This window comes from Mytilus galloprovincialis, chromosome 13, assembly GCF_965363235.1.
Source record: "Mytilus galloprovincialis chromosome 13, xbMytGall1.hap1.1, whole genome shotgun sequence".
Classification (NCBI taxonomy): Eukaryota; Metazoa; Mollusca; class Bivalvia; order Mytilida; family Mytilidae; genus Mytilus; species Mytilus galloprovincialis.
Window position 1 is genome coordinate 70,206,564 of NC_134850.1, and position 27,902 is coordinate 70,234,465.

A 27,902-nucleotide genomic window follows, 5' to 3' on the forward strand; every position below is an offset into this window, starting at 1 on the left:
ACAACAATATTGGGTTGAATAATTCATTGTAAGCAGAAACCTTTTATTAATAGTTATCATCACAATCACAAACCATGGAATATCTGATCAACTAGAAGATATGACTTTTAAAAGCTAACGCTCCTGAAATCGTTTAACAGAATTGCCTGGCATCTTTTCTTGGATAAAATTCTGACTACCAAGAAAGGAACTACATAAATATAGCGTAATACAATAATGGTAGCTTAATTTATTGTTTAAGACACTCCTTATCAATATCGTTTTGTTTTTTGTAAACATTTTCTTAACCTTTTATTTGTATGGGTATTCTATGTTGAGTAGATATTTTTGTATTTACCGTGATGTTGAATCAGCCTTGGTGTTTGTCTTGTTTTCTAAATTGTACTTTTCAAATTTTAAGGCACATCTTATTGTTTATTGTTTAATCATGGTAGTCATCGGTGTGTAACAGGGCACATGGCGAAGACAGTGTATAATATGATTATTTCACATACTACAGTATATGACGAAAGTTTTACACTGTTCTCACGTGCAGTGACACTTTTGATTAGAAACTAACAATGTTTTGCCGTCTGAAATTCTAACATGAACTTGAATTTTATGTCTCACCCTCTACATATACAAATTCCGTATCAAATCATTTAAGATGTAAAATCAGACGTTTCTAGTAAACAAATAAATCAGTAAAGCCTATCCACAAGTGTATTATTTGCGTATAATCATTTATTTATTGAAATCCAGTGATTTCCCTGGATAATCTGACACTTATAATGTCAACAAAGCAATCGACAATGGTTACAACCCACAGATTATAATATAGAAATCGTTATACTAGAAACCATAATTTGAATGATTACAGATGGAAATGCTACATTACGTACTAACGTAAATACGAAAGTTATGCAATCAAAATTAAGATTTACTTTCCAAAAGGTACAATACTTGTAGGCGATTCTAAACAGAATTGAAATGACTATTAATATGCATTTGTCCGTTTAAATGGTTTTACACTAGTAATTTTGGGGCCATTTATAGCTTGTTGTTTGGTGTGAGCCAAAGCTTCGTGTTGAAGGCCGTACATTGACCTATAATGGTTTACTTTTATAAATTGTTATTTGGATGGAGAGTTGTCTCATTGGCATTCATACCACATCTTTCTATATCTATAGATATATTACATTAAAAATATATAGATAAAGTTATATCAACCGTGTATCAAAAAACAAAAATAACAAAAATACTGAAATTTGAGTAAAAACATTAAAATTGTCACGTTTATTATCATCAATTTGATATTTTAAGCTACTGCTTAAAACAACCCCCAAAAAACTAACCTAAGGTAGCATGAATACAGATTCCAGTGAACAGCTTTTATTTTAAGCTAATGTTGACAAAAATGAACTTAACTGAGAGCGTATCTCAAATTGATATTTCAATTTTCCGCTTTTAAAATCCATTGCATGAAAAAAATGACAATATTTAATTCATTGTTTCATCTAAAAGTGTCTGTAAGGGAGTTTATCTATATAACATAGTATTGTCTTATCATACTTGATGATCCTAACTAATCCCGTATGAGCCGAAGTCATAGATTTGATTTTGCCATCTGATAAAAACTTCCCGGTTTGAATTCCTTGGAGCTCGCTATGGTGTTTTTTTTTTTCTTTGGTTTTTCATTAGGTTTATATTTGTACTTCTAATAACAAACTTTATTACCTTTATTTATTCTTTTTTTAGAGAAATTACAACTAGCAGTAATCTTTCTTTTGTTTACCATTAAATTCTTAAATATTAGAGTAAATAGGGATTGTAAGTATGTGGATTGTCTATACAATTTCTTTATTTGTACCAAAAGTAAATCACAAAAATACTGAACTCAGAAGAAAATCCAATGGGAAAGTCCATAATCACAATCATGGCAAAATCAAACGACAAAACACATAAAAAACGAATGGACAAACACTGTCATATTCCTGACTTGGTACAGGCATTTTCAAATGTAGAAAATGGTGGTTTAAACCTTGTTGTATAGCGCTAAACCTCTCACTTTGTTGATAGTCTCATAAAATATCGTTAGATTTACAATGATGCGTGAACTACAATTTCGTTATTTGTAGCCATTGTAACAACAAAGGAAACATAATAATTAAGTTTTTTGCTTATCAAACCTTGCTTTCATCGAACATTGCACATTGCAGTTTTTTTTATAGATTTGTCAGTATGTTATTTTACGAAAAATAAAGGATCTACCATGAAGGGTATAAATACGAGATATGAAATTAAGTGTGTTCAGAAATAAACAGATATCCAAACTCACTTGTATGGTTTGCGTAGTCTTTAGTTTTCTATTTTGTGTCTTCTGTACTATTATTTGTCTATTGTCTTTTTATTTTTAGCATTGGCGTTGTCAGTTTATTTTCTATATATGAGTTGGACTCTCCCTCTGAAATCGTTCGTCACTTTCTTGTATGACAGTCGCATTGAATACCATTATATTGTAAAATGTATGACTTGATTTATTACAAAATATGAATTTTCTTGCTAAAAATATGCTAAGCCATGGTACCTATTCCAACAGGTGCGTGTAATCAACTGTAACTATGATATACTCTAAACGGTAGCATTGGACAGTATGTCTTTAGGTTTTAATACATCAACAGACCGATTATGAAATTGAACTTCATTATTGATTTCATTGCGAAAATGTGAAGAAAAAAGGCGGCAAAAGTTATCAGTCAATCTGATATGTGGTTTTATTGATTTACGCTGTTACGATACATCAAATAAATATGATATAGATGTCAATTAGTCAGAAAAAAGTCAGCGCAATTTATTTAGATTGAAGTCAATATACATGATATACATTGATCAAATTTCCTTGAATACACGTTTTTGTCTAACTTGAAATGTTTAGACCATGGTTTGTTAAAGGGGATCCAATATGAGCCGTTTTTTTGTTTCGCTTGCGGAATTTGTCTAGCTTACCTGACGTTCTGTAAAGAAAAGGAGGGCTTCAAATAACAAGTGTTTTTTTCCCTGATCTGTCATTAATACGTGTACGTTTAGGTAGTCTTTGATTCATATCCAGTATATGTTCCAAGATCTTAGTATATTTATACCTGTGCGAATAAAACTGACTTAATGACTGTGTCATTTATCTCTTGTGGAGATTTGTCTCTTTGACATCCGTAACACATCTTCTTTGCATATCTAATGGTCTGCACGAAACTCAAATCCAACTCCTCATCATCAGTGAGAAAGGGAATTGGACTTACTAATGTAATATATGTGTTTATAACTTTTTAAATTATTGTGCCATATGAAAAAGACACTTCAATACATTGATTAATTTATCCTGTGTTTGCCTAGGTTTTTTTTAATTTGCGTACAGTTAATAAAAAGATTCAGACAAATTTGAATCAATGGTATTTTGCCAAAATTTAAAGCTGCAAATTATGATTTTCACTTTGAAATAACAGGAGTTTACCACGGAAGAATTATATATACGGTCAGGGAGATTCAAAACAAGAAAAATATATCCTCAGAAGTTATTGGATATTTGGTAAGTAATGACCAAACGAATCTCGGAAGACAAAAACCATATTTGTTTAGGTAAACTAATACGATGTTCAAACTGGACAACGACAGTTCATCGACATTCATTTATTTGTTATTTGAATGAATATATGATCAAGTATCTGTTAAATGTACAGCAATATTTAAAATAATGACTTTATTTGATAAACGGGAACGGACAGTATCCGTAATAAAATGAGATATATTTAATAATTCCCCGCTCGATCATATGGAGTCGACCATAATTCAATTGAAATAGTGTCGTTATTAATCTCTTGTTTTATTTAGTAAGGCAATAATTTGATATGCTGTAGATTCTTCTACATCGTGTAAATAAGTTCGTATAGATTGATAGAAATAAATTGATAGCTTATTTTTCAAGAGTTTAGAACTGATAAACGGCCATCCATTTGTTTGTTGAACCTGACAGTATCCAGCATTAGAAAATGGTGTGCTTTTTTTCAATATTTATTTTGATTAAATTCCACAAGATTAAGAAATTTATGGACAATAAGGACGATTATGTGTTTCCTTCATTATGCATTCTTCATATAAAATATTAAATTGATAATTAAAATGCGTTAGATGGCGTATTCATGGTTCCCTTGAGACAAAGTATCGTACAAACTTCATTATATTTTCATAATTACATATTTTTTTTCTCTTCCATTTAATCACCAACTAACATAACTCAGTTAGAATATTCAACTTCGTACTTTATTTTGCCCTTTTTTCGCGTCCGTCGCAAATACAAAATTTCAATCCTAGTATCTATGATGAGTTTTTTTTTAATCGTGTAACGTCTCATACATTCACATGTCTAGTTTTGAGCATTCTCATATTTTCATCCAATGCTAATAAATTTAATGAAAATTATACTACATGTTTAAAAGGTACAATAAGAGGGGATTTTTTTATTGTCGGCGTCCTTGTTCACCATTTAAATTGAATTCTTACTTGCATATTAATTTTTTATTTCTGTGATTGTTTTTGGTCAATGAGGTTTAAACTTTAGTTACAGCTTTTACATTCTAAGGTAATTAGTTAGTGTATTTTACCACGCATAAAATGACTCGATGTTTAGACTCCAAATACTCAATAGCCTACGCGAATATCTCGTTAATATATTATAAAGCGTAATGCTGGTAAACCTTATTTGGTCAACACGATGCATAAGTTACCTATGACAATACAAATAATCTTATCGACAAAAAAATATTAAGATTAAGAATAAATAAGCGATGATCAGAAAAACTCAACAGTAGACAAAACGCTTAAAGTTGAATATTTAAATAATGAGGTGTTTATTTTACTTTGGGTAAAAAAAGAACAATTAAAACTATTTTCATATCAGTTTCGATTTCTAAACAACAATGATATTCTATTATAGCCTATTCAAATCAATATCTTATGTAAACAGTAAGTGTTGCTATAAGTGCATTAATCTTTCGTGAATATGCGCTAACAAATGTTTTTTAGGTGGCCATTTTAATCATATAAAGTATGAATAGCCATTTAGGTGACATTTCAAGTAGTGAAACCAAAGTTTGTTTTGGGACTCGAAACAGTTGTAAAGTCCGAAAAGCAGGATCTGCTTACCCTTCCAGAGCACATGAGATCATCCCTAGTTTTTGGTGGGGTTCGTGTTGCTTATTCTTTAGTTTTCTATGTTGTGTCATGTGTTCTATTATTTGTCTGTTTGTTTTCTTTCATTTTTAACCAGGCGTTGTCAGTTTATTTCGATTTATGAGTTTGACTGTCCCTGTGGTATCTTTCGTCCCTCTTTTAGGTCACATGAGATTAGCTGGGTAATATTGTTTAAGTACCTTTAAAATATTATATAAAGGAAAACGAACGAAACATGGACCAATACCTCCTCTGGACCAGCATTATTGTATGTGATTAATAGACGTAGCATGTATATTGACGTATAACTGATCATTCATTTTACTTTTCTATCCCAAATTCATGTATTTGGTTTTGATGCTATATTTGTTATTCTTATCGGATTTTGTCTAATGCTTAATTAGTCCGTTGCTGCGTGTGTTACATTTTACTGTTGTGTCGTTCTCCTCTTATATTTAATGCGTTTTAGTTTGTAACCCCGATTTTAATTTTTTGTCAATGGATTTATGAGTTTTGAACAGCGGTATACTACTGTTGCCTTTATTTATCAAAGATTCCAACAAATACATTGTCTTTGTACAGTGGGTTTTGTTAAAAATATCATCAAACAGGAAGTGAATACATGGTAGATATATACATGCATTTTTCGTTACAATAAAAACATTATCAAACCGCCAACAAACAAAAACTTCTCAGTACGAACCAAGGTAAGTTTGACGACTATTTTCCGTTGAGAATTAATGAGGTAAAATTTGGAATTTATCACAAATAAGAAAACCCTAGAAGGATTAATCTTTATAACATGATGGATGGATATGAAAATTCTGAATCCTTCTCTTGTATATCAGCCTAGAAAATGTTTACGAAAATGTTTCTAGTGCAATCAGTTTTGTAAAATTTCGAACGATCAACAAACAGGAAGTGGCTGAACGGCCGCAGGTCAAAATACACCAACAGAAAAAAAGGGAATCTCACTGAATGGTTTTTATACTTTGTAATCATTAACACTTTTCATTCAGCAGGATTAAAGTTATATCACAAACAAAATCCATGTGATCACATCAATTAAGTAGAAATAGTTGATGTCTATTATTTTTATAATTATATGAACACAATAATGTTTTCAGTTCTCTTTTTGATATTTGTGATTTGTAACTATGTTCATGTTCCCATAGTAAACAACTTATTCGAGTTCGTTATATATGATGTAGCGTTAAGAAAATACCTGTCCCAAATCAGGAATATGGCAATTATTAACCATTCGGTTAATGCGTTTGATCTTTTGCTTTTGTCATTGGATTATAAACTTTCCGTTTTGAATTTTCCATGGAGTTCGGTATTTTTGTCATTTTACTTTTGAAATCGCTTCGATCAAACTTGATAAATAGGGAGCGCGTAGATTTCTGTTTGGTAAATATGATACTCTATTGAGTTATACACGATCATTCCGTTGAAATGCATTATATCTAGATATTATAAAATGATACATCACTAGCCTTGATGTTGGAAAATCCTAAAACAAATATTGTATGTGGTCTAGTATATGAAAGATGCAATCTTGACATCAATGAGAAATGCCTTTAGACACGAATTTAAGATTTCTTAGTTTCTACTATGATTCTGAAGTCTCTAGAAACAGCTGCAGACTTGTCTACATGTACGACTTATAGTTAACACAGGTACCAGGATTATAATTTAGTACGCCAGACGCGCGTTTCGTCTACATAAGACTCATTAGTGACGCTCAGATCGAAATAGTTAAAAAGCCAAACAAGTTGAAATATATAACCAATAATGTTAATATTTTTAGAACCAAGTAAGGCTTTCTATTCCTTGTTTTTTATCTTTGTTTAATTGGAAATTAGTGTTTGACTTTGAAGTGGTCTATTTTATACTTTCATTGATGGGGAATCCTTTTAACCGTTTTATGTATCACCTGTCCAGATTAATACATAAACAATCGGATATTCGGTAGTTGTCGTTTGACGATGATGTTCATAAGTGTTTCTTGTTTCGCGTTTTTTTTCATTTATATTAGACCGGTGGTTTTCCCGTTGAAATGTGTTTTTGCTAGTTATCTTTGGGCCTCTAAAGGTTAATGTTCGGTAAAAGCAAAGTCTCTATTTTGTCGACCTATAATGGTTTACTTTTACAAATTATGACTTGGATGGAGAGTTATCTCATTGGCACTCATATTACATCTTCTTATATCTAACTAAAGGACTTCATCATATATATTTGTTAGATACAACATTGATGGTTGCTTTCATATTTGCTGTAATCATACATGAAGTTTGATATTTTAAAAAGAGTTGTTTTCCATTCATTTGATGTGTTTTGTTATTTGATATTGCCATTCGATTAGGGACTTTTCGTTTAAAATTTTTTTGGAGTTCAGTATTTTTGTTATTTTACTTTTTCTTCGCGTGTAAGTGCTTTATAAATACTAAGATTATATGATTATACATTGATTCACTGCTTTAAAAATACCAATGAAGGTTAAATACTTAAATCATAAAGAACAGACACTCACAGTAAGAATAAACGAGTTTTGATTTTATTGTAATTGTTTGTAAGATGTTTTCTTGCAACCGTCATCAATAGAGCACCGGTCAATCATGATGGGCAACACAAACTCGTACAGTTATTGTACAACTGACATTGGGTAATACTTTCGTTTTGTAAACCATGGCAGACAAAAAAAGCTCGTTCATTCAGTCGTGTAACCTTACATGATAGATTTTTTATGTTCAACAAAATTCCTTTGCACGTTTTGCACGCCCAAATAAGACTTATAAAAAGTAAAATCACAAAAATACTGAACTCCGAGGAAATTTCAATCGTAAAGTCCTAAATGAAATGGCAAAATCTAATGACAAAACACATCAAACGAATGGACAACAACTGTCATATTGCTGACTTGGTACAGGCATTTTCAAAGGAAGAACATGTTGGATTGAACCTGGTTTTATAGTGCTAAACCTCTCAATGATATGATTATTATATATTCAGTATTTAAGATGGATGGTGACACATGTACAGTATCATTTACAAAAGAGACAAATTCGCTGCGGGATTCATTTTTGTTCATGTTTGCCTCCTATCACATGCTGGAAATTACGGTTTGATATTTTTTTTTGTCTTTGAAATTACTGTCTCGTTGAAATTTAATTTGACATTATTTTATTCCTTCCAAATTAGAGAATAGTAGTCTAAAGTGTTTTACTATGTAATATTTTATATACATTTAGCTTCAATCGATTGAGCATGACATCAATTTTTATACTCAGTCCATATGTTCATTACAATTTTTAAACAATAAATAAATTATAAGTAACTATACTAGCAGCTAAACATGTACTTTAGACTAATCACCACGCAATGGGAGGTTTTCACATTATATTCATTTTATTATTCATAAACTCTATAAATTTATACAATAATTTGACTTTTAAAAGTACATTGTTAGGCAATTTTAATAGCACAATATAGTAGCTCCCACATGTAGACAAATGCAATTAAAACAGTTTATTTATTTCAATATAGCGTTTGACATTTCCATATAAACAATTAATGCTGTTTTGAAAAACCGAAAACAATATTATCGTAAATCTTGAGCCGTGAGGTTGAATAAAATATCACCAAATCTGTCACGTGTTTGGGGTACAGTTTAAGTCTGCGATATTGTAGTCGATTTTATATAAGACCATATATATCTATTTTCTCTTTACCATAGCAGCCGAAATTACGATAAACGTCTGATAATATGTATATAGTTAAGGGCAAAGAAAGATAACACTTATTCATACTTTGATTTTTGTAAAGCCTCATACTGTGTTAATGTCAAATAGTACATGTATGCATATCTAAATTCAATATGTATGTTCAAAGAAGATTCACTAAAGCCGATAAATATGTGCTGATAAGATGCATGTTTTGGCGTTAAAGTTGGCCATTCTAGATATGTTCCATGACGTCCTGTTTGGACAACTTGTTTGGGGTAACATATGTAATCACATGAACTATGCTCGACAAACAACAAATTGTTATCTGAACTTGCGCAGTATAATTTTGACAGAGCATAAAGGTCCAGAAAGATAAACAAAGATGATTGTTCTTTTTAAATTGTTTCAAGACAGGAGGCTTATGATAATAAATGTTTATTATTCATAAACTCTATAAATCTATAGATTTACACTCCTGGGTCGATGCCACTGCTGTTGGACGTTTCGTCCACGATGGAATCACCACCCCAGTTGTAAGCACTTTGGTATGGATATGAAGATCAATTGCATTGTCATTTTTTAATAGTTACTGTTTGCAAAAGTATGAATTGAACGTAATACTAGGATTTCCTTATACTAGGCATATATTACCTTTATAGTCGTAGATGTCACATTTTTTTTTAATTTTGGATCTTCAATTTACCTCAGCTTTGTACTTATTTGCCTTTCTAATTATTTTGATCTGGGCGTCATTGATGAGGCTTTATTAGACGAAACGCGTGTCTTGCGAATCAAATTAAAAGCCTGGTATTTATTGATAACTATTTCCACGCTACAAGCGCTTTAACCTACATAAGTCATATCAGTAACACTCGAATCAAAACAGCATGAGGCCGAATCAAATTAAAAGTCGAAGAACATTCAACACCATAGATTATATATATGAACAGTACACAGACAAAGTCAAAATCCATACGAGCAACATTCGGGCACTGTGTAGAACCATTGGGGCAATTAATGTTCAATTATTGATGTATAGGCCTTATAATAGGGTTGTCATTGTTTCTGTAAAATTGAGACAAACGACATATATGTATATATTATCTCATATTCTTTGATTATCAATATTATTACATCGTTTCGTTCGTTTCGTAAATAAATAAGTTTAATCTGTTCGTCCATGTGCATGTGCTGACATGATTTATAATCCATATGGTCATAATTATAAATTAACTGTTAACAAAACTTTCGAATTTTTTAAATACTAACCTAAAGGCTTGTCTACCCCAGGAATAGATAACCGTAGCTAAACTTTTAGGAATTTTGTCCTCAATGCTCTTCACCTTGGTACTTTTTCTTAACTTTTTGGGATTCGAGCGTCACTGGTGAGTCTTTTGTAGACGAAACGCGCGTCTGGTGTTAATAAAAAATTGAATCCTGGTATCTATGATGAGTTTATTTATATATCGTTCAATATAAAAAAAGGAGATATCTTCTTCTTCCGAATACGATTGTAGAATCGTAGGAAGGAGGGTAAATTTCTTTCACATATTAGGTTCACTTTCATAGATATATATAACTATTGATATATAGTATGCTAGTATTTGAAATCTTCTACATATAACAATGCATGTAATGTTTCTATCGTTTGTTGTTATTCAATTTGATTCCGTTCTTGGCTCGAATTATTGCTCCTTGTTCCAGTTCGACAGGGATCTGAAAGGTTTAGTAGCATATGTAAGGTACCAGTATAAAAAAGAAAGGAAGTTATGTTGTGTTTAAGATAAGAACTCGTCGAAGCTGCCTGACGTAAAATCTAATTAAACACTGAAGAATAACATAGTTGATTAGCTGCATACGATTATCAATAAAATAAAGTAAACTACATTACAACATGTATGTTTAATTACAATGTATACCTCGTTGTCCAATAGCAGGATCCAACTCTGCAGTGGAAAGCATGGAAAAGCAGTCAATGTAATGTACTCTCTTATAACAATATTTGTTGTTACTAGACAGATTTCAGGACCATTGACAGGCCGTTTTAATTCATCAGAATTGCTGTTTGATTAAAATATAACTGGTTCTCAATCATATTAGTATAGAAGAAAAAAATGTACCGGTTCTAAGTTGGAAGCTGTATAACATACACTCACATTTTGTTTTTTTTAAAGTAAGTTTAATTGCATTTGTTATCCAATAGTTCTAAATCTGTTGAATTGTCGTTTGTTTTTGTTGTACTTTAGTATTTAAGTTGTTTCGTTGTTAACCTCATGAAGTGGATGTGTATCCTCGGTTTTAGTTTTTAACTTTTAACCCGGTTTTTGTTTCGCCTCTCAATCAATTAATGACCTTTTAACAGCGGTATACTACTGTTGGCTTTATTTATATTACCTCTGTTTCACTACAGGGTGAAAAAGTAAACCTCTGTAACATAAACACTAGCGCCATTTTAGCTTCCATCAATGCCAATCTCATTCCAATACATATTCTTGGACCTACACCAAATGGAACAAATGTATACTCTGGTCTTTTAGCTTTGTTCTCGTCAGTAAACCTACAATAAGTATAAAAAGAAGATGTGGTATGATTGCCAATGAGACAACTCTCCAAAATAGACCAACATGACTCAGAAATTAACACATATGTGTCACCGTACGGCCTTCAACAATGGGGCAAAGTCCTACGGTATAGTCAGCTATAAAAGGCCATGAAAGTACAATGTCATAAGTGTATGGTTCAGGAATAGATTACCTTAGCCGTATATGTCACAACTTTTTGGGGTTTTGGGTCACGACAAGCTCTTCAACTTTGTATTTGTTTGGCTTTATAACTATTTTGGTCTGAGCATCACTGATGAGTCTTATGTAGACGAAACGCGCGTCTGACGTATTAAATTATAATCCTGGTACCTTTGATAACGTTTTTCATGTCAGTTTACCACTAATACATTGGAAACAAATTGCAATCCCGAAACTTCAAAGTTACTATTATGTACTATTCAATCAAGTTTCACCAAGAAATAATGTTTTAAATCTTAATTCAAAATATGTATGTAAAGTTTTACCTCTGGAATGTGTAGTCGAGGTTTTGAATTGTGGTATATAAAATACATTTTTAATGTCAAGGATTTCAATTGTATATATATATATGTACACTAACATAGCTTACCTATCCGGGTCGAATCTTTCCGGGTCCGGCCAGTATTTAGGATTTCTATGTAAGGCATAAACAGGCACACCAACATTAACACCTTTAGGAATATGAACACCGCAGACTGTCATACCCTCTCTTGCAGCTCGGTGAAATCTATTCAATTTTAAAATAAAATATAAGTGTGTAGATTATTTCAAATTTAAACAGTACATTTACCGAAAATGATCCTACTGACGATTTAGCCTGACTAAAAAAAAAATGCACTTAGATACATACACCTTGGATAAAAAAAAAGCATACACTATCAGCGGAATTGACAATTTGGTTGTTAAAAATCAATTTACAATACAATGGTTACATGTACAATGTGGTAAGCAGACGTTCGTTTCATTTTCCAAAAAATAAGTCGTGACGCTCATATCAAAACTGTCAACCAAATGCGAAGTTTCAGAGTATTCGAAGCCAAACATTCAGAAATATGTGTTCAAATTTTAATCAAAATTATTTAAGTCTCATAAACCTAAAAAGGAACAAATATAAAAAAAAAGAGATGTGGTATGATTTTCAATGAGACAACCGTCCAAAAGAGACAAAAATGACATTGAAATTAACAACTATAGGTCACCGTACGAAGACTACATATAATTACGTTGACAATGGAAGCCTCTCCTGATATATTCATTTATAAACTGGTAATCAAATTTGCTAGCGCCACAATATCACAATAACAAATTGTGACCTCATTCGGTAAAATTCCAATGTAAAAGACTATTCTTGTATCTTTAGATATGAGGCTGTGTAAAAATGTAAAATAGTAGTGACAATCATTATCGTGATTCGTAATCATGATTCGTAATCGTGACGGTAAAACATATGTAGTATCGATTCATGTGTTGAGTGTGTAATGAGCACAAACAGAATTTCCATCTATGTATTGGTAGTCGAAAAACAATCGATGCTTAGAGTCCTTTAACCTTTTACGATTAGTTTATTAACAGACGAGACTGCACATGCTGAAAAGTCTTGTCCGCTTTGCGAATAATGATTATAATTTATGTTGAACAATTTGAACACAAATAACCCAAAATATTTTACTTTATCAATGATCCATGAAAATGAGTTCAGCTAAATGACGGACATGTACACCTTACAATCATTATACATGTTATGCTGATTTATCAAATATACGTGACCGATTATATTAAGGTGGCTCGGGGGTACAAAAATTTCAGCAAAAAATTAAGCCTTTATTTTTTCATTACAAATTTTATTTATTACACTATTCGTTGTTACTTAATGATATGGTACAAACATCAACCCTAAAAAACGATTCAGTTTGGCCCCAGATGACTTTTAAAATGTTTATGTCATTGAAAAAGCTCCAAATTATCTCCCTTTGGTGCAAAAATGCCCTTTTATGGCATTAAATTTGAAATATCTTTTTTAACTCATCGGTGACCTATATTTTTTATTATTGTTTTCAAATAAGCTGCACATAAACTAAATAATTGTAAAATTTAAGCGATTCCTGTAATTAGGTTATTTTTTATTTCGATATTACCTCTATTTCTCCTATTAGTTCAACAGAAAAAAGGACATTAACAAAAATGTATGCTTCTTCCGGAGGCAGATTGTGAGCTTAAATAAACGGTGACCCCATTTTTTATTTCATTTTGCTTTTAAGTATATGATAAAGTTCACTTATAAAAAAATATAGCGAAATGCTATATTAGAAAAAAAAATGATTTATACCCAGGAGCCCTCTTAGGTATATTCGAAATATTACGTTTCGCATATGAACCTTTTTATACAGGAACACCGTGTAGCAATTAAAAAACAATTATAGTATTATAAGTCAATATCTTTCAAAAGATTATTATACAAGCCATAACACAGGTTTACTCAACCGTTTTCGACTTAAGAAAATGCCTGTGCCGAATATGACAGTTGTCATCTATTTATTTGATGTGTTTGAGCTTTTGCTATTTATTAGGGACTTTCAGTTTTTAATTTTCCTCGGAGATCGGTATTTTAGTGATTTTACATTTTTATTTTACCTTGATGCTGCACCGTAGAGGCGAAGTACCTCATTAAAAAATCTATCTAAATATTCTAATTTGACAAGGTCTTCCATCTGTGGTGTGCCCTAAAATATAATTATAGCTGTTTTGACTAGAGATTGAAATATAATTATATGAGTTATGACTAGTGATCGAAATATAATTATAGGTGATATGACTAGCGATTTGCTAGTGTCTGTATCAATAACATCGAAGTTCTAAAGTAGTTCTTTCATATCGGTATAATATCTACTTATTTTTGCATATATACTGACTACTGTGCATGTTTGACCAACGGTGTTCCTGCTGTAACCACAACCATTAATAACATTGTTATAAACAAATTAAAAATGCTAAAAAGTATTTAAAAATTGTTCGTTCTATGTGTGTTGCATTTTAGTGTTAAGTTTTTATTGTGTTGTTGTTCTCCACTTATAATTGATGTGTTTCCCTCAGTTTCAGTTTATAACCCGGATTTGGTTTTTTTTTCCTCAATCGATTTATGAATTTTGAACAGTGGTAAACTACTGTTGCCATTATTTAAATACGATCAACGTTCACGACTACTTACACCTTGTAGAACATTTTCTATTTCGTCAATACATTTGCCTTGCACGTCTTGGTTAGTGGCTAGACAATAGCACGCAAAGGACAAGGTATTAGCTGTTGTGTCGTACCCAGCAATGAAAAACGTCACAGCATTTTCTTTTAATTCTATATTGTTCAATCCTGTATAAAATATATAAATACATCTGATGAATTTAAATGGCAGCAAATGAAACAATTTCCGCACATTTGTAAGTTTTCAATGGTTTTAAACAGAATATTTTCCTACATTCATGTTGATTGCTGTAAAGGAAACTGATCGTTAAGTTAATGAATTTCAAGTGACAAGATATGTAAAGACGGGATAAAGAGATTTCACATTGACTAAAATCACTACAGAGGACTTAGAAAATAATCATGGTGTTCTAAATACCCACAGAATGCATCTTTGAGATATTCCTTCTGGCTATTGTGTACATTACTTTAAGAGGTATGACAAAACTACAAGTACTGTAGCTCTATTTGTAAACTCTTTACATCACTTTAAGAGGTATGATAAAACTACAAATACTATACCTCTATTTTTAAACTCTTTATATTACTTCAAGAGGTATAATAAAACTGCAAGTACTTTACCTCTATTTTTAAACTCTTGAACATCCCCCTTGGTAAAGTAATCTGACTGTGTACCATCATGGCGAGCGTTTAACATCAGTTGTAGAAAATCGTTGTAAACCTTAGGAAATATATAGTAATACAACATGATGCTAAGAATATACAGAGCATTGTCAAATTGGTATTATCAACTTAAGTAAAGCTCGAAATGTTAATTATGTTTCAATGCAGTCAGTGTTTCGGTTATGTATATAAACAAGAGTACACACGCTGAAATGTCTCGCCTTCCTTACTGACTATTGATATTTATTATGTTTGAACTCCTAAATGTAAAACTTTATAAGATATATCACATAATCTTAACATGATCCAAGAAAGTGACGTCAAGGTCAAATAAACCAAATTGATAATACATGTACACCATCATTTCATACACCAAATATACTTCAAATAGCATTTATCTGTTGCACATAGTATAGATCTAAGAAACAAACATAACCAGGAAAACTTTAGATTGATCAATGAACCATGACAAAGAGGTCAAGGTTTAATAAACCCTGGAGACAAACAAATACACCTTAAAATAATTTTATACATCAAATATAGTTGACATATTAATTATGATGCAAGAAAAACCGACCAAACAAGAATGTTTCCACAGTACACGGATGCTGCATCCGCACAATCATCTTCTATGTTAAGTAAACCGTGAAAATTGGGGGAAAATCTGTAATTTGGCATTAAAATAGAACAATTATATCATAGGGAACATGTCTACCAAGTATCAAGTTTATTGAACTACCAAGACCAACAACTGTAACCTGAAGCGGGACGAACGGACGGACGGACGGACGAACTAACGAACGAACGGATGGATTTTCTGTAAATGAAGTCTGTATAGAGTAAACATGCACGAGCGTTAACCTTTTAACTGAGACATGAAAATGTCGTAAGATGAAAAAAAGGGTATGCTACTTTTAAAATGGGACGTTAAGATCATCATGTTTATCATATATTCTAGTTTGAAGTCCACGATCTCTGTCAATTTTGAGAAAAAAATACAAATATGACGCAAACCTTGTTCTTGTTTGTAACATCCTTAGTACCATATTCACTTATATATTTAAGATGTATATAACATGTAATTATAAGAGTTAAATATACACACTTCTTGTCCTTTTTTTCTTAGTTCAATTGCAGAATCTACAACATTTTTGAAGAAATCATTAACTGCTTTCGACGACAATTGCACGGAAACCAAGTTTTTCAAAAACGGAAACAACACTGAAATGAACAAAATATGACATGCAAACATGATTACTAGAATAAAGTGTCTTATTCAAAGAAAATATTTCTGTGTTTTTGGCTAAATAATGAAATAATACAAGACAATTACTTGTTATACCTGTTTTCATTTTAGATAAAGCATGTGTCTGATATTCGTGGTGTTAATATATTCCTATTTTCTTTACTGTTGGTTTGTTTGTTTGAATGGAGGAATATACAATACTACCAATCAAACAATAACATCTAAATATTTGGGCATGATTATATTTAGACAGACAACTCGGTTTGATGCATAACATATTTTTATATGTAACTAAGATGTCTTGATTCACATCTGATTGGTTAGTGATTACTTCGCTATTATAAAAATAAGGAATCATGAATGTTAGGAGAATACGGTTTTTCGTGCAATCTATACGCATAATGCTATGTGCAGTGTGCAGAAAATAACTTGTATCGAGAATACTACCGACTATATTTTTTAGAAATCAAATTCATTACTAGGGTGAATCTAATCGAAAGGAAAAGACAAAAAATAATCAATAGTTACTTCTTTTTGAGGGAGATGAAACTCTAAGTTATTGTACTATTAACAACATGTTTTAGGTCAGTTAAGTTTTATATTTATGATGTATGTTTACCCAATTTTGGCTGCTGGGTCACACTTTTATCACGTTAACCAACTATATCTGTTTAGGTTGATCACTCAATTTTATCAATATAACAGAGCTATAAATAGCTGTCATACAATGAGATCAACATGATTAGTTATTAGTAAAACCAGTCAATCCTATTTCTATCTTAAATTTGAGATATAGTTTTTCAAATGTGACGTAATTTTTGTGCTGTTTCAGAAATTCAAATGTCTGCGTGACGTAATTTTTGTGCCTTTTTGCGTTGAGGCCTTAACTAAGTCGGGTGTGTCTATTTTCTGTGTTGGTCTTCAATGTATTATGTATTCGGGTTTTGTTTTCAGTAATTAGTTAAGATGTCAGTTTATCATGTATATCTTTTATATTCATTTGATAAAATTTACTCTTTTCAATAGCATAAATTGTTCTAAATAATAAGGATGTTCTTATCACAAGCAGAAAACCCTAGCCATATTTGGCACAACCTTTTTCAACTTTTGATCCTCAGAGCTGTACAACTTTGTACCTTTTTTTGACTTTCGAACTTTTATATCTGGGCGTCACTGGTAAGTCTTGTGAGGACGAGGCGCGTTTTTGACGTATTGAATTTCAAACCTGATGCCTTTTGTTGTCTATTATTCATGTGTTTCTTTGCCTAATACGTTCTCCTATTTATTTGTATTGTAGTCCTGTATTATTATGTTGTCATTTTAATGTTATATTTAACAATGCCATTAAAGTGCGAGGTTTGGTATGCCACAAAACCAGGTTCAACCCACCATTTTTTTCTTTAAAAATGTCCAGTACCAAGTCAGGAAAATGGCCATTGTTATATCATAGTTCGTTTCTGTGTGTGTAACATTTTTACGTTATGTTACCGTTGTGTCGTTTGTTTTCTCCTATATTTGAGTGTAAATTCACATTACTATAAGACGTGTCACGGTTCTTTTCTATCCCAATTTCATGTATTTGGTTTTAATGTTATATTGGTTATTCTCATCGGATTTTGTCTAATGCTTAGTCCGTTGCTGTGTGTGTTACAATTTAATGTTGTGCCGTTGTTCTTCTCTTATATTTAATGCGTTTCCCTCAGTTTTAGTTTGTTATCCCGATTTACGATTTACGAGTTTTGAACAGCGGTATACTACTGTTAGCTTTATTTAGCCAACAATAAGTCAGGAATATAATATATATTTGTCAGTCGTCCATTTATTGATATAGTTCATAATTTTTCTTGGTCCATATTATTGAACTTACCCTTTTAAAAAATTCTTTTGAGGTTTCACAATGTATTGTTTTATACCTTTTAATAAAATGATATATTGTATGTGAAAACTTACTAATAAGAAGAAATTTAAATTTAAATATCTGTCCAAGAGCTGCCTCTTTTGCGTGCTTTACGAATTGATTGTTTGGATCTTTCTGTGAATTGACATCTATACCAAATGCAGTACTAGCGATAACATCCATAGTATAAGCTCCACATACTCTAAAGTAAACAATACATGAACATGTGAAATCAAACTCTACTTGACAAAATCAATATTTACCATTCCTCAAATTAGTGAATTTTAGATCAGGTCCTTTACGTTTTGCATATATATACATGTACATATATGTATTGATGTAGGACACAATCATATTTATTCTTTGTTTTTTGTCTCAATCGGTTTATTATTATGAATTTTGAAGAGCAGTATACTATTGTTGTCTTTTTTTTCTTGTGTTTTGTTTATTAAACTGTACATGTTTTCAAAAGAATTTGACATGCACATCTACGCAAACGTGTGTTTGCAGCTATTATTGTAAGTTGTTACATCATAGACAGAATAGGTTAAGGAAGTTCGCTACTGAGTTTCACAAAAAATAGCTTTCCATAACACTAGCATATAATTATATTGGATTAATTAAGAAATTAAAAAGCGAAAAAAAAAAACAACAAATAGATGTCAATGTGCTTGATTTCGAGATATTAGCCAATAAAATTTTGGCAGATAAAATGTTCTTTACTGATTTTGCATAGCTTTATCATTGACAAGTTAAAGCTCTCAAAAACTATTAAAATAAAATGATAGTGAGGGTCGGTTGAAAACAAAACTTTACCACAAAAGAGATGATTTCAGTTTTCCAATTATGAAATTTCCATTTCTAAGTAGCATCATTCCATCAGCACCTGCATACGGGGTATATATCTCCCAATTGATACGATATTCCTGTGCTTGCATTTCCTATCATGATTTTCTTGATAGAGGGTTGCTGCTCACAAGGACGCTATTAAACCAAGAGTTCCAAATGGTGAAGTTGAAATCATCCCTTCGTAAGTTTTACGGACGCCATCACAAATTGGTTGACCGTTCTGGAATAACCGTTTCACTAATGATATTGGATATGTTCCTTACGTCGTAACTACAATCTCCTTCCCTTTCATGAATGTGACCTCCTGAATTAGACTATTTACCAGATTTGTTATCACATAAGCAACACGACGGGTGGCACATATGGAACAGGATCTGCTTATCCTTCTGGAGCACCTGAGATTACCCCTAGTTTTTTGTTGGGTTTGTGTTGCTTATTCTTTTGTTTTCTATGTTGTGTCATGTGTACTATTGTTTGTCTGTTTGTCTTTTTCATTTTTAGCCATGACGTTGTCAGTTTAATTTCATTTATGAGTTTGACTGTCCAACTTGTATCTTTCGTCCCTCTTTTATAAGACTAACAAATGGCTGATAAATATACATGTAAAAGATTTATAAAAAGAAAAATTGCGGTCAAAGGGCAAGAAGTTTTGAGGCATTAAAATTGATAAAACCATAAGAATTTCGGAAATCTGACAAAAATTCCTAAACATGATCAGCAAACATCCTTGAATTGAACAATGATACCGACTTTGAAATAACATCACTCTTCTAACGTAATTTACAAACTTTTCGATATAATTAGATACTTGCCTTCTTTGACTATTTCACTTTTTTATGAATCAAGACAGTAAATAAATTAAAATATAAATTGAGGTGAAAAATGAAGATTTACAGTCGAACAAACCATAACACTAAGAATACGATCTTCAACCTTAGGGAAAATAACTCAGAAATTGTCAAATCCAAAATCAAGGGTTGTAATATGAAAATGAACCATAAAAGCGGGCATTTCCGTATGTAATTATAACGTTAAATACTGGGAAACATAAGAACTACTATCTTACTCCTTCATGTCGACGTGTCCTTGTTCTCGCTGCTGTTGGATGTTTTCAACTAGGTCTGTACAGCATCTATGTATTTTGGGGACCATCTAGAATATTGCAAACATGTTTTTTTTTCAATTATTAAAAATGAAGTAATGTAATCATGTTCTTTATATGAGTGCTTTTAACTATTGTATGTGTACATGGACAACAACTTTATAATATAGTGATTGTTTTGAATATACAAAATTGTGTAGATGGTTTTTCTTTTTAATTTTGATAATGTTTGCAAGTAAATGTTATTATTAAAAGGGTACACGTTTTTTTGACAATTAACATCCTTTTACATGTTACAGACATAAATGGCATAAAATACTATCCATCTATCTAAAATGTCATGTCAATAATAGATGATTATTCTAGCTGTAACCTTTCGGAATATTCAGTTTACCATGTTCCACAAGTCCGTTGAACACTATGGCCTTTTTACTCGTTTGATTTGAGAGTCACTGATAAGTCTAGATCCTACGCAGACGAAACAAGCGTTTCTGGTTTAAAATTATACATGTTATATAAACCTGGTTTCTTCAATGATTGTTTTTCTTCTTCGTAATCATGGTTATTAAATATTTTGCAATATTGACCAAATTTATCTTTGTGCAAACCATGGTATGAAATTACTTTTTATTATATAAGAATCAATCGCATACTAGCCTTTTAGACGATTTCAACATTTTGTAAAAACTCATGTAAGTGGCTAGAACATGTAGAATAGAAGTTTTTGTAATGTAAAATAAAATAAAGATTACCGGAGAAAAACATATTTTAATAAATAATGAAAATTGCAAAGGTATTTGAGGGGTTTTTATATAAGGATGCCAAACTGAACCTTTTGTGATTGATGGTCCTTCCTAGTTAAAGAAGAATATGTAGATACGGAAACATCCTTTCATACTGATGGTACATCATTTCTGGTTTGTTTACTTGAAGAAGTTTTGTTTTGGAATTTAGCAACTTACCAGTTTTTGTTTCCCGGATGAGAATGTAGGAGAAAGTGTACTACGGAGAAACTTCCAATGGTTATCGAAGGCTGTACCAACACCAGATGCCGTCTCTTTGTCCATCTTGAACGGAATCTAAAAATAGTATAAATTGTACATTTATTACATTTTTTCTTTTCTGTTGCGGTTCTCTTCTTATATTTGTAGTGTTTCCCACAGTTTTAGTTTGTAACCCGGATTTGGTTTCTCTCAATCGATTTTGAATTTCGAACAGCATTATATATAGCTGACTATGCGGTATGGGCTTTGCTCATTGTTGAAGGCCGTACAGTGACCTATAGTTGTTAATGTCAGTGTCATTTTGGTCTTTTGTTGATAGTTGTCTCATTGGCAATCATACCACATCTTCTTTTTTACATTATACTACTGTTACCTTTATTTAATAGTACCAATTTACTGCACCAGATGCGTGTCTAGACCATTACTGTTGCTTCAGATATGTGATCATATGTGCAGGTTTACTCATTGTATGTTCAATCTGCCGATATTTTGTATGCCTAAATAAGAAGATGTTATATCAGTGCCAATGAGACAACTCTCCATCCAAGTTACATTTTTTTTTTAAGGTTAACAATTATAGGGTTTACAACACGGAGCCTTTGTTTATACCTTATGTTAATGAAAGGGGGATGACTTGTGTATGTAAATGCGAAACAGGCCAAACTTGATCACAAGTGTCCTTGTGTGAAACTTGTAAAACATAACCACATCTGTACCTGTGTGATACCTGTCAAAATTAACCACATGTGTACCTGAACCAAACTGTTCAAACCTAACCACATGTGTACCTGTTTGGAGCTGGTAAGACCTAGCCCAATTTGAACCTGTGTGAAACTGGTAATCCAAAAATGTGTACCTGTGCTTCGGCAGGCTTTCATGATGATATGTTTTACGTTGATCTAAGGGGTCTTGTGTACATCTAGACCATCGGGATTGTCGGTCGTAGTTGTTATCTGTTGAATCTTCAAAATTTGTGGGTATGTCAACTTGTTTTAAATGGTCTGTAATTTTGAGAAACTCGTGTTTGATTGGTGTAAATGATCAACATATGTAAGTTTGACTGAAAAACTCTATTTCTACTTACAAAAAGTATTGATGAAGTGAGATGTGAATAAAGAATGCATATTTTTATTTTTAAAATTAAACAAAACTTACAGGTCTATTTGTGAAATTGGAAAACTCTTTTATGAAAATTTCCTTGATCATTACTGGATCAGTCACCAACAACACAGGTAAAAGACCATTGTAAACTCTGAAAAAAATGTATATCTTTCTTTGACTTGTAGGTTTGAATGTGTCCCCTTGGTATCGTTCGTCTCTCTTTTATGTGTACCCAAGCTACTGTACTCTAACGGTAAGTCAACAACTCATAATTTGTTAGATTGTAGTAGAGGATCAAGATAAGGTCTGTATTTTGATGTATATAAAACTAAAGTACTAACAAAGATACCTAACTTCATAATAGATAAAAGATAATAAACTAGTCCATAGTACACGGATGCCCCAATCGCACTATCACTTGCTATGTTCAGTTGACCGTGAAAATATAGTCAAAACTCTAATTTGGAATTAATATCATAAGGAACATGTGTATTAGGTTTCAAATTGATTGAACTCTAACTTCATCAAAAACAATCTTGACAACTTTAACCAAAAACTTTTGCCTGAAGCGAGACAAACGGACGGACGAACGAACAAATGGACGGACGAATGGACGCACAGACCAGAAAAACATAATGCTAATCAAAATCGAAATCACAAAGTAACACAAATATACTGGGTAACGTCTAGGTAAATTTAACATTGGAAGTATTCAAAAACTGGCAAAGTCAAACGTTAAACTTTATCAACCATTGGAACGAATATAAAACAACTGTCATACTAGTACAAACATTTTCAAAAGAAAATGATGAGTTTAACCGGGTTTAATAACTAGCTATAGCTTAACCTCTTACATGTACATTTTATATTACACTTGTTTATAGTATACATTTAGGTATATCAAATGATATTACAGTATTTTAGAATACAGACGATAATGTTATTAGTATATATACATTGGATCAGTATGAGGTGCATGAATAGAAACAATTTAAATCAAATGCTCACCCTACGACTGATCCATACTTCGTTACAAGTTCCAGGTCTGCTTTTGCTAGTCCCTGGGAATAAACATAAATTGAGAAGAAGCAAATACAAATTGTAAAACTTCCAGAATTATTACAATTGAAAGTAGAGTGTTTAGAGTTTTCTTAAAATCTTTTATGTATAGTAATAGTTTCTAAATTCGTTGTGAAGCATTCACTTTGATAGATATATTTGTTTTAAATCCTGCATGAATTTTATATTTCTTAGTAATTTACATGTAATATATTTTCAAGGTGAAGCTCGATACAGACAATGTGAAATGCATGTATCTCTGTAAAGCAGTCTTAGACTTTACCAAATAGAACAAGTAGATAGCTGATTATGTGGTATGGGCTTTACTCATTATTGAAGTCCGTAATATAGTTGTTATGTCTGTGTCTTATTGTCACTTGTAGAGAGTTGTTTTATTGGCAATCATACCACATGTTCTTTTTTATATCCACTCTGCGTTTTTGTTAGATGTATTGTTATTCGTATCCATTCTGATGAGTTAAGCATTTTTCAAATGATATTTATAGTTCGTTCTAATGTTGTACTGTTACACCACTGTCGTTTCGTTGCATCCATTCATATGCAATATGTCTTTTGAAAATTATTTCAATTTCTCTAACATTTTTTTACATACAAATTAACTTTAGCCATTTCAGCTGGCCTTAAAAACAAAATAATAAACATAAAATATTTACATGTTTTTTAATAAGTGGTAGGACTCCAAGGAAAGGCGTTGGTCTAGGTCCTGGAACACCATTACGACGCCATAGGTTGTGATGCCATAACGAATATCTATAAATAAAGACAAAGACATCATACATTACGACGCCATAGGTTGTGAGGCCATAACGATTGTCTATAAATAAGCACAAAGACATCATACATTACGACGCCATAGGTTGTGAGGCCACAACGATTGTCTATAAATAAACACAAAGACAACATAGGTTGTGATACCATAACGAATATCTTTGAATAAACACAAAGACATCATGCATTACGACGCCATAGGTTGTGAGGCCATAACGAATATCTATAAATAAACACAAAGACATCATACATTATGACGCCTTAGGTTGTGATGCCATAGCGAATATCTATAAATAACGACATAAACATCATACATGACGACGCCTTAGGTTGTAATGCCATAAAGACTATCTAACAATGTAGTAACTAGATCTCTAAATACTGTTTACAGTAGAAGTAATATCGACTTTTTCATAAGCAAATTAAAACAGAACTAGTTTTCTCGTTTTAATTGTTTTACATTGTCTTATCGGGGCCTTTTATAGCTGACTATGCGGTATGGGCTTTGCTCATTGTTGAAGGCCGTACGGTGACCTATAGTTGTTAATGTCTGTGTCATTTTGGTCTTTTGTGGATAGTTGTCTCATTGGCAATCATACCACATCTTCTTTTTTATAAATTTGTATTCTTTTCAAAAGGCATGTAAAGAGCTAAAGTTGACATGTATCTGATCTATTTCTTTCTCCTTCAGTACTGTTCCTGTACCTTTACGTGAAGAACACAAAGTTTTATAGAGCATTTATTGTATGTTTTTATTGTTGATATTCACCTCACATATACCAAATTTTTGATTAGTTTTATTGACATACAAGACATTTTTTGGTATCCTTAAACGGAAGATTATATAGACAGAAGAAGAAATATTCTTAACAACCAAATTATTTTCATTTAACTGTGTATAATTTGACGTAATTGTTTTTTCAAAGTTGATGTTTTTCTAATTGTTTAACATTTCACAGCGATTTTATATTTTTACTTTAATCTTCCCTTTTTACTAACTATGTATTACCAATGTTATTTCAACTGATCGGGCGGAGCTTACTTTTTAATTTGCATGAGGACAGTCGATTTGAACATGTGTGTGATTACGATGATTGCCATTATAGTTATTACTGATTTCTAATCACCTATCAGTGACCTGAAAGGAATTTACAAAAGAATGACTGGACAGATCATTGATGAGTGTATCCTAAAACACCTATCTATAGATGGACTGGTTTATTATGAGCGAACTGGATAAACTCCGCCCAGTCAAGTGAAATAAATTGAGTAATATTAACATGGTATCACAGATCAAATTTATTCGTTCATTGTAAGTAAATGTGTGTTACTATATTTTTGATTGAGTTAAGTCATTCCAATAGATATTCTATAGTGTGTCGCTCTATGCTGTGATGTTATACAGAAAAGGGAGAAGGTTTTGTACCATTAAAACGTTTAATTCCGATGCAATTTTTTGCACCTTTCCAAAGCCAGGAATCTTATGTTCAGTGGTTGTCTTTTTATGTGGTTCATAAGTGTTTCTCTTTTGTGTTTTTATATAAATAAGACTGTTGGTTTCCCGTTTAATTAGTTTTACACAAGTATTTTTTTTGGCTCTTTATAGCTTGCTGTTCGTTGTGATCAAACGTTCTGTGTTGTAGGCCCTTGACCTATAATGGTTTACTTTTATGAATTGTTACGTAGATGGGGAGTTGTCTCACTGCCACTCATACCACATCTTCTCTATGTAGTACACATTTTTTGTGTTCTTGTCTTTCACTTTTTATGATTTCCTTTGTCTATATGCCTTTTTGTGTTTCTTTTTTTTTTTAAACATTTCCTTGTTTTTGACTGATATACCCTATTTTTGACATTTCAACCTATTGTCTATCTTTGTTTTGTTCACACATCAGTGTTAATATATTGTAGTTAGATGTGACTTTTATGCAAGTGATAAGTTTATCTAGCTATAAAACCATTTTCTACATGTAACAATTTTTGTACAAAGTCAGGAATATGACATTTGTTATCCATTTGTTTGATGCATTTTGATCTTTTGATTTTGCCATTTGATTAGGGACTTTCCAGTTTATTTTCCTCTGATTTCAGTATTATTGTAATTTTCCCTTATCCGAACAGTTATACGGTTCATACATCACCTTACGTCAACGTTGGTGCCTTAAACACGGACCGAAAATTGGCCATGATGATGCATATATTAGCTTATGCTTGAGGTGAGCAAAGGAGAACATGTTAAAATATCATGACATAAAACTAATCATTAACATATTCACGAATATGAATGAGTAGTTCTGCACTAATAAAATTGAGGATGGAAACTGGAAATATGTCAAAGAGACAACAATCCGACCGTAGAGTAGACAACAGCCGAAGGCCACCAATGTGTCTTCAATGCAGCGAGAAACTCCCTCACCCGGAGGCGTCCTTCAGCTAGCCCCTAAATACTTTTAGTATGTATAATAATAGATATATCGATTATTTTGTCACGCTGTTGTTTACAAAGCGAAAGTAGCTCATCATATTATATGTAGCATACACAATTATTCATGTATTGAGAAAAACAATTAACAGATCATTATTAAGTATATATGCATCCTTGGCTGTCCAATGGTTAGATATAAGCATGCTTGATGACGGTAAATTTAGAAAACGCAAATTTCTTAGTATTATTTATTATTTTCATCATAATTTACTTGACCTTGTTGCTATACAATCAAATAAGACATACTTACAAATATAAAGTTATACTTATGATGATTATTGTAAGTACCCAGCCTGGTACGGTTACAAATCCAAGAATATCCATGTGTATGTATTGTTGTTTATTGTTCTTTTCTACACATAATATTATCAATGTGTAATATAAGTACAACTAGAAATGTATAAATAGAAGTATGACAATATATTGATCAAGTCACGTATCCAGGTAATGTCCATCTTACCTTTAATGGTGAGCGATGTGGTATCATTAAATGAACTATATGTTATTTTGAAAGACATTGTAAAACATGTAAAAGTGCAGGTACCGTAAACGCTCGAACTTTATACTTCTTTTCAAGGTTAAAAATGTACCATCCGACTTGAAGCCGGTGATACATTTTGGGTTTAATAAAACTGATTTTGTAAACACTTGTTTTTCTATTTCATGAAAGTATTTACTTGTTTTAGGTCTGTGGTTGCAACGATATAGGGCAAATGTGTCCTTAAACATTCATCTTATCTTTTTATGTCATTTTTAGAGGAGATGACGATATAAAGCATCAAGATCAGAGAGATCACTGAATAAGTGTGCAGTAGGTCTACAAAAGAGGGACGAGTGATACCAGAGGGACAGTCAAACTCATAGATGGAAAATAAACTGACAACGCCATGGCTAAAAATAAAAAGACAAACCGACAAATAATAGTACAGAAGACAAAACATAGAAAACTACAGACTAACATAACTAAGCAATACGAACACCACAAAAAACTGGGGGTGATCTC

At 31.8% G+C, this 27,902-nt stretch overlaps 1 protein-coding gene across 1 annotated transcript; it reads right to left on the bottom strand.

The window, feature by feature from the left end:
• Positions 1–10,362: 10,362 nt before the first annotated feature.
• Positions 10,363–27,311, bottom strand: LOC143057958 (cytochrome P450 3A41-like). Its single transcript, XM_076231430.1, has 14 exons — positions 27,150–27,311; positions 24,300–24,396; positions 23,575–23,627; positions 22,621–22,717; positions 21,424–21,540; positions 20,426–20,511; positions 18,564–18,712; positions 16,473–16,588; positions 15,326–15,425; positions 14,715–14,872; positions 14,141–14,229; positions 12,099–12,236; positions 11,322–11,484; positions 10,363–10,643 (listed from the first exon to the last, which is right to left on the bottom strand). Exons 1-14 carry the CDS (start codon positions 27,221–27,223, stop codon positions 10,569–10,571), a joined length of 1,512 nt encoding a protein of 503 aa, XP_076087545.1. The 5' UTR covers positions 27,224–27,311; the 3' UTR covers positions 10,363–10,568.
• Between the last annotated feature and the right edge of the window lie 591 nt (positions 27,312–27,902).

What these genes read in the sequence shown, in the direction of transcription:
- LOC143057958 (XM_076231430.1), bottom strand. Translation starts at nt 27,223, where the DNA reads ATGGATATTCTTGGATTTGTAACCGTACCAGGCTGGGTACTTACAATA. An exon ending in ATTTAAATTTCTTCTTATTA is followed by an intron (nt 16,589 to 18,563) that starts GTAAGTTTTCAC and finishes TGTTCATTTCAG; the next exon opens with TGTTGTTTCCGTTTTTGAAA. An exon ending in TCAAGAGTTTAAAAATAGAG is followed by an intron (nt 14,873 to 15,325) that starts GTAAAGTACTTG and finishes TATTTTATACAG; the next exon opens with GATTGAACAATATAGAATTA.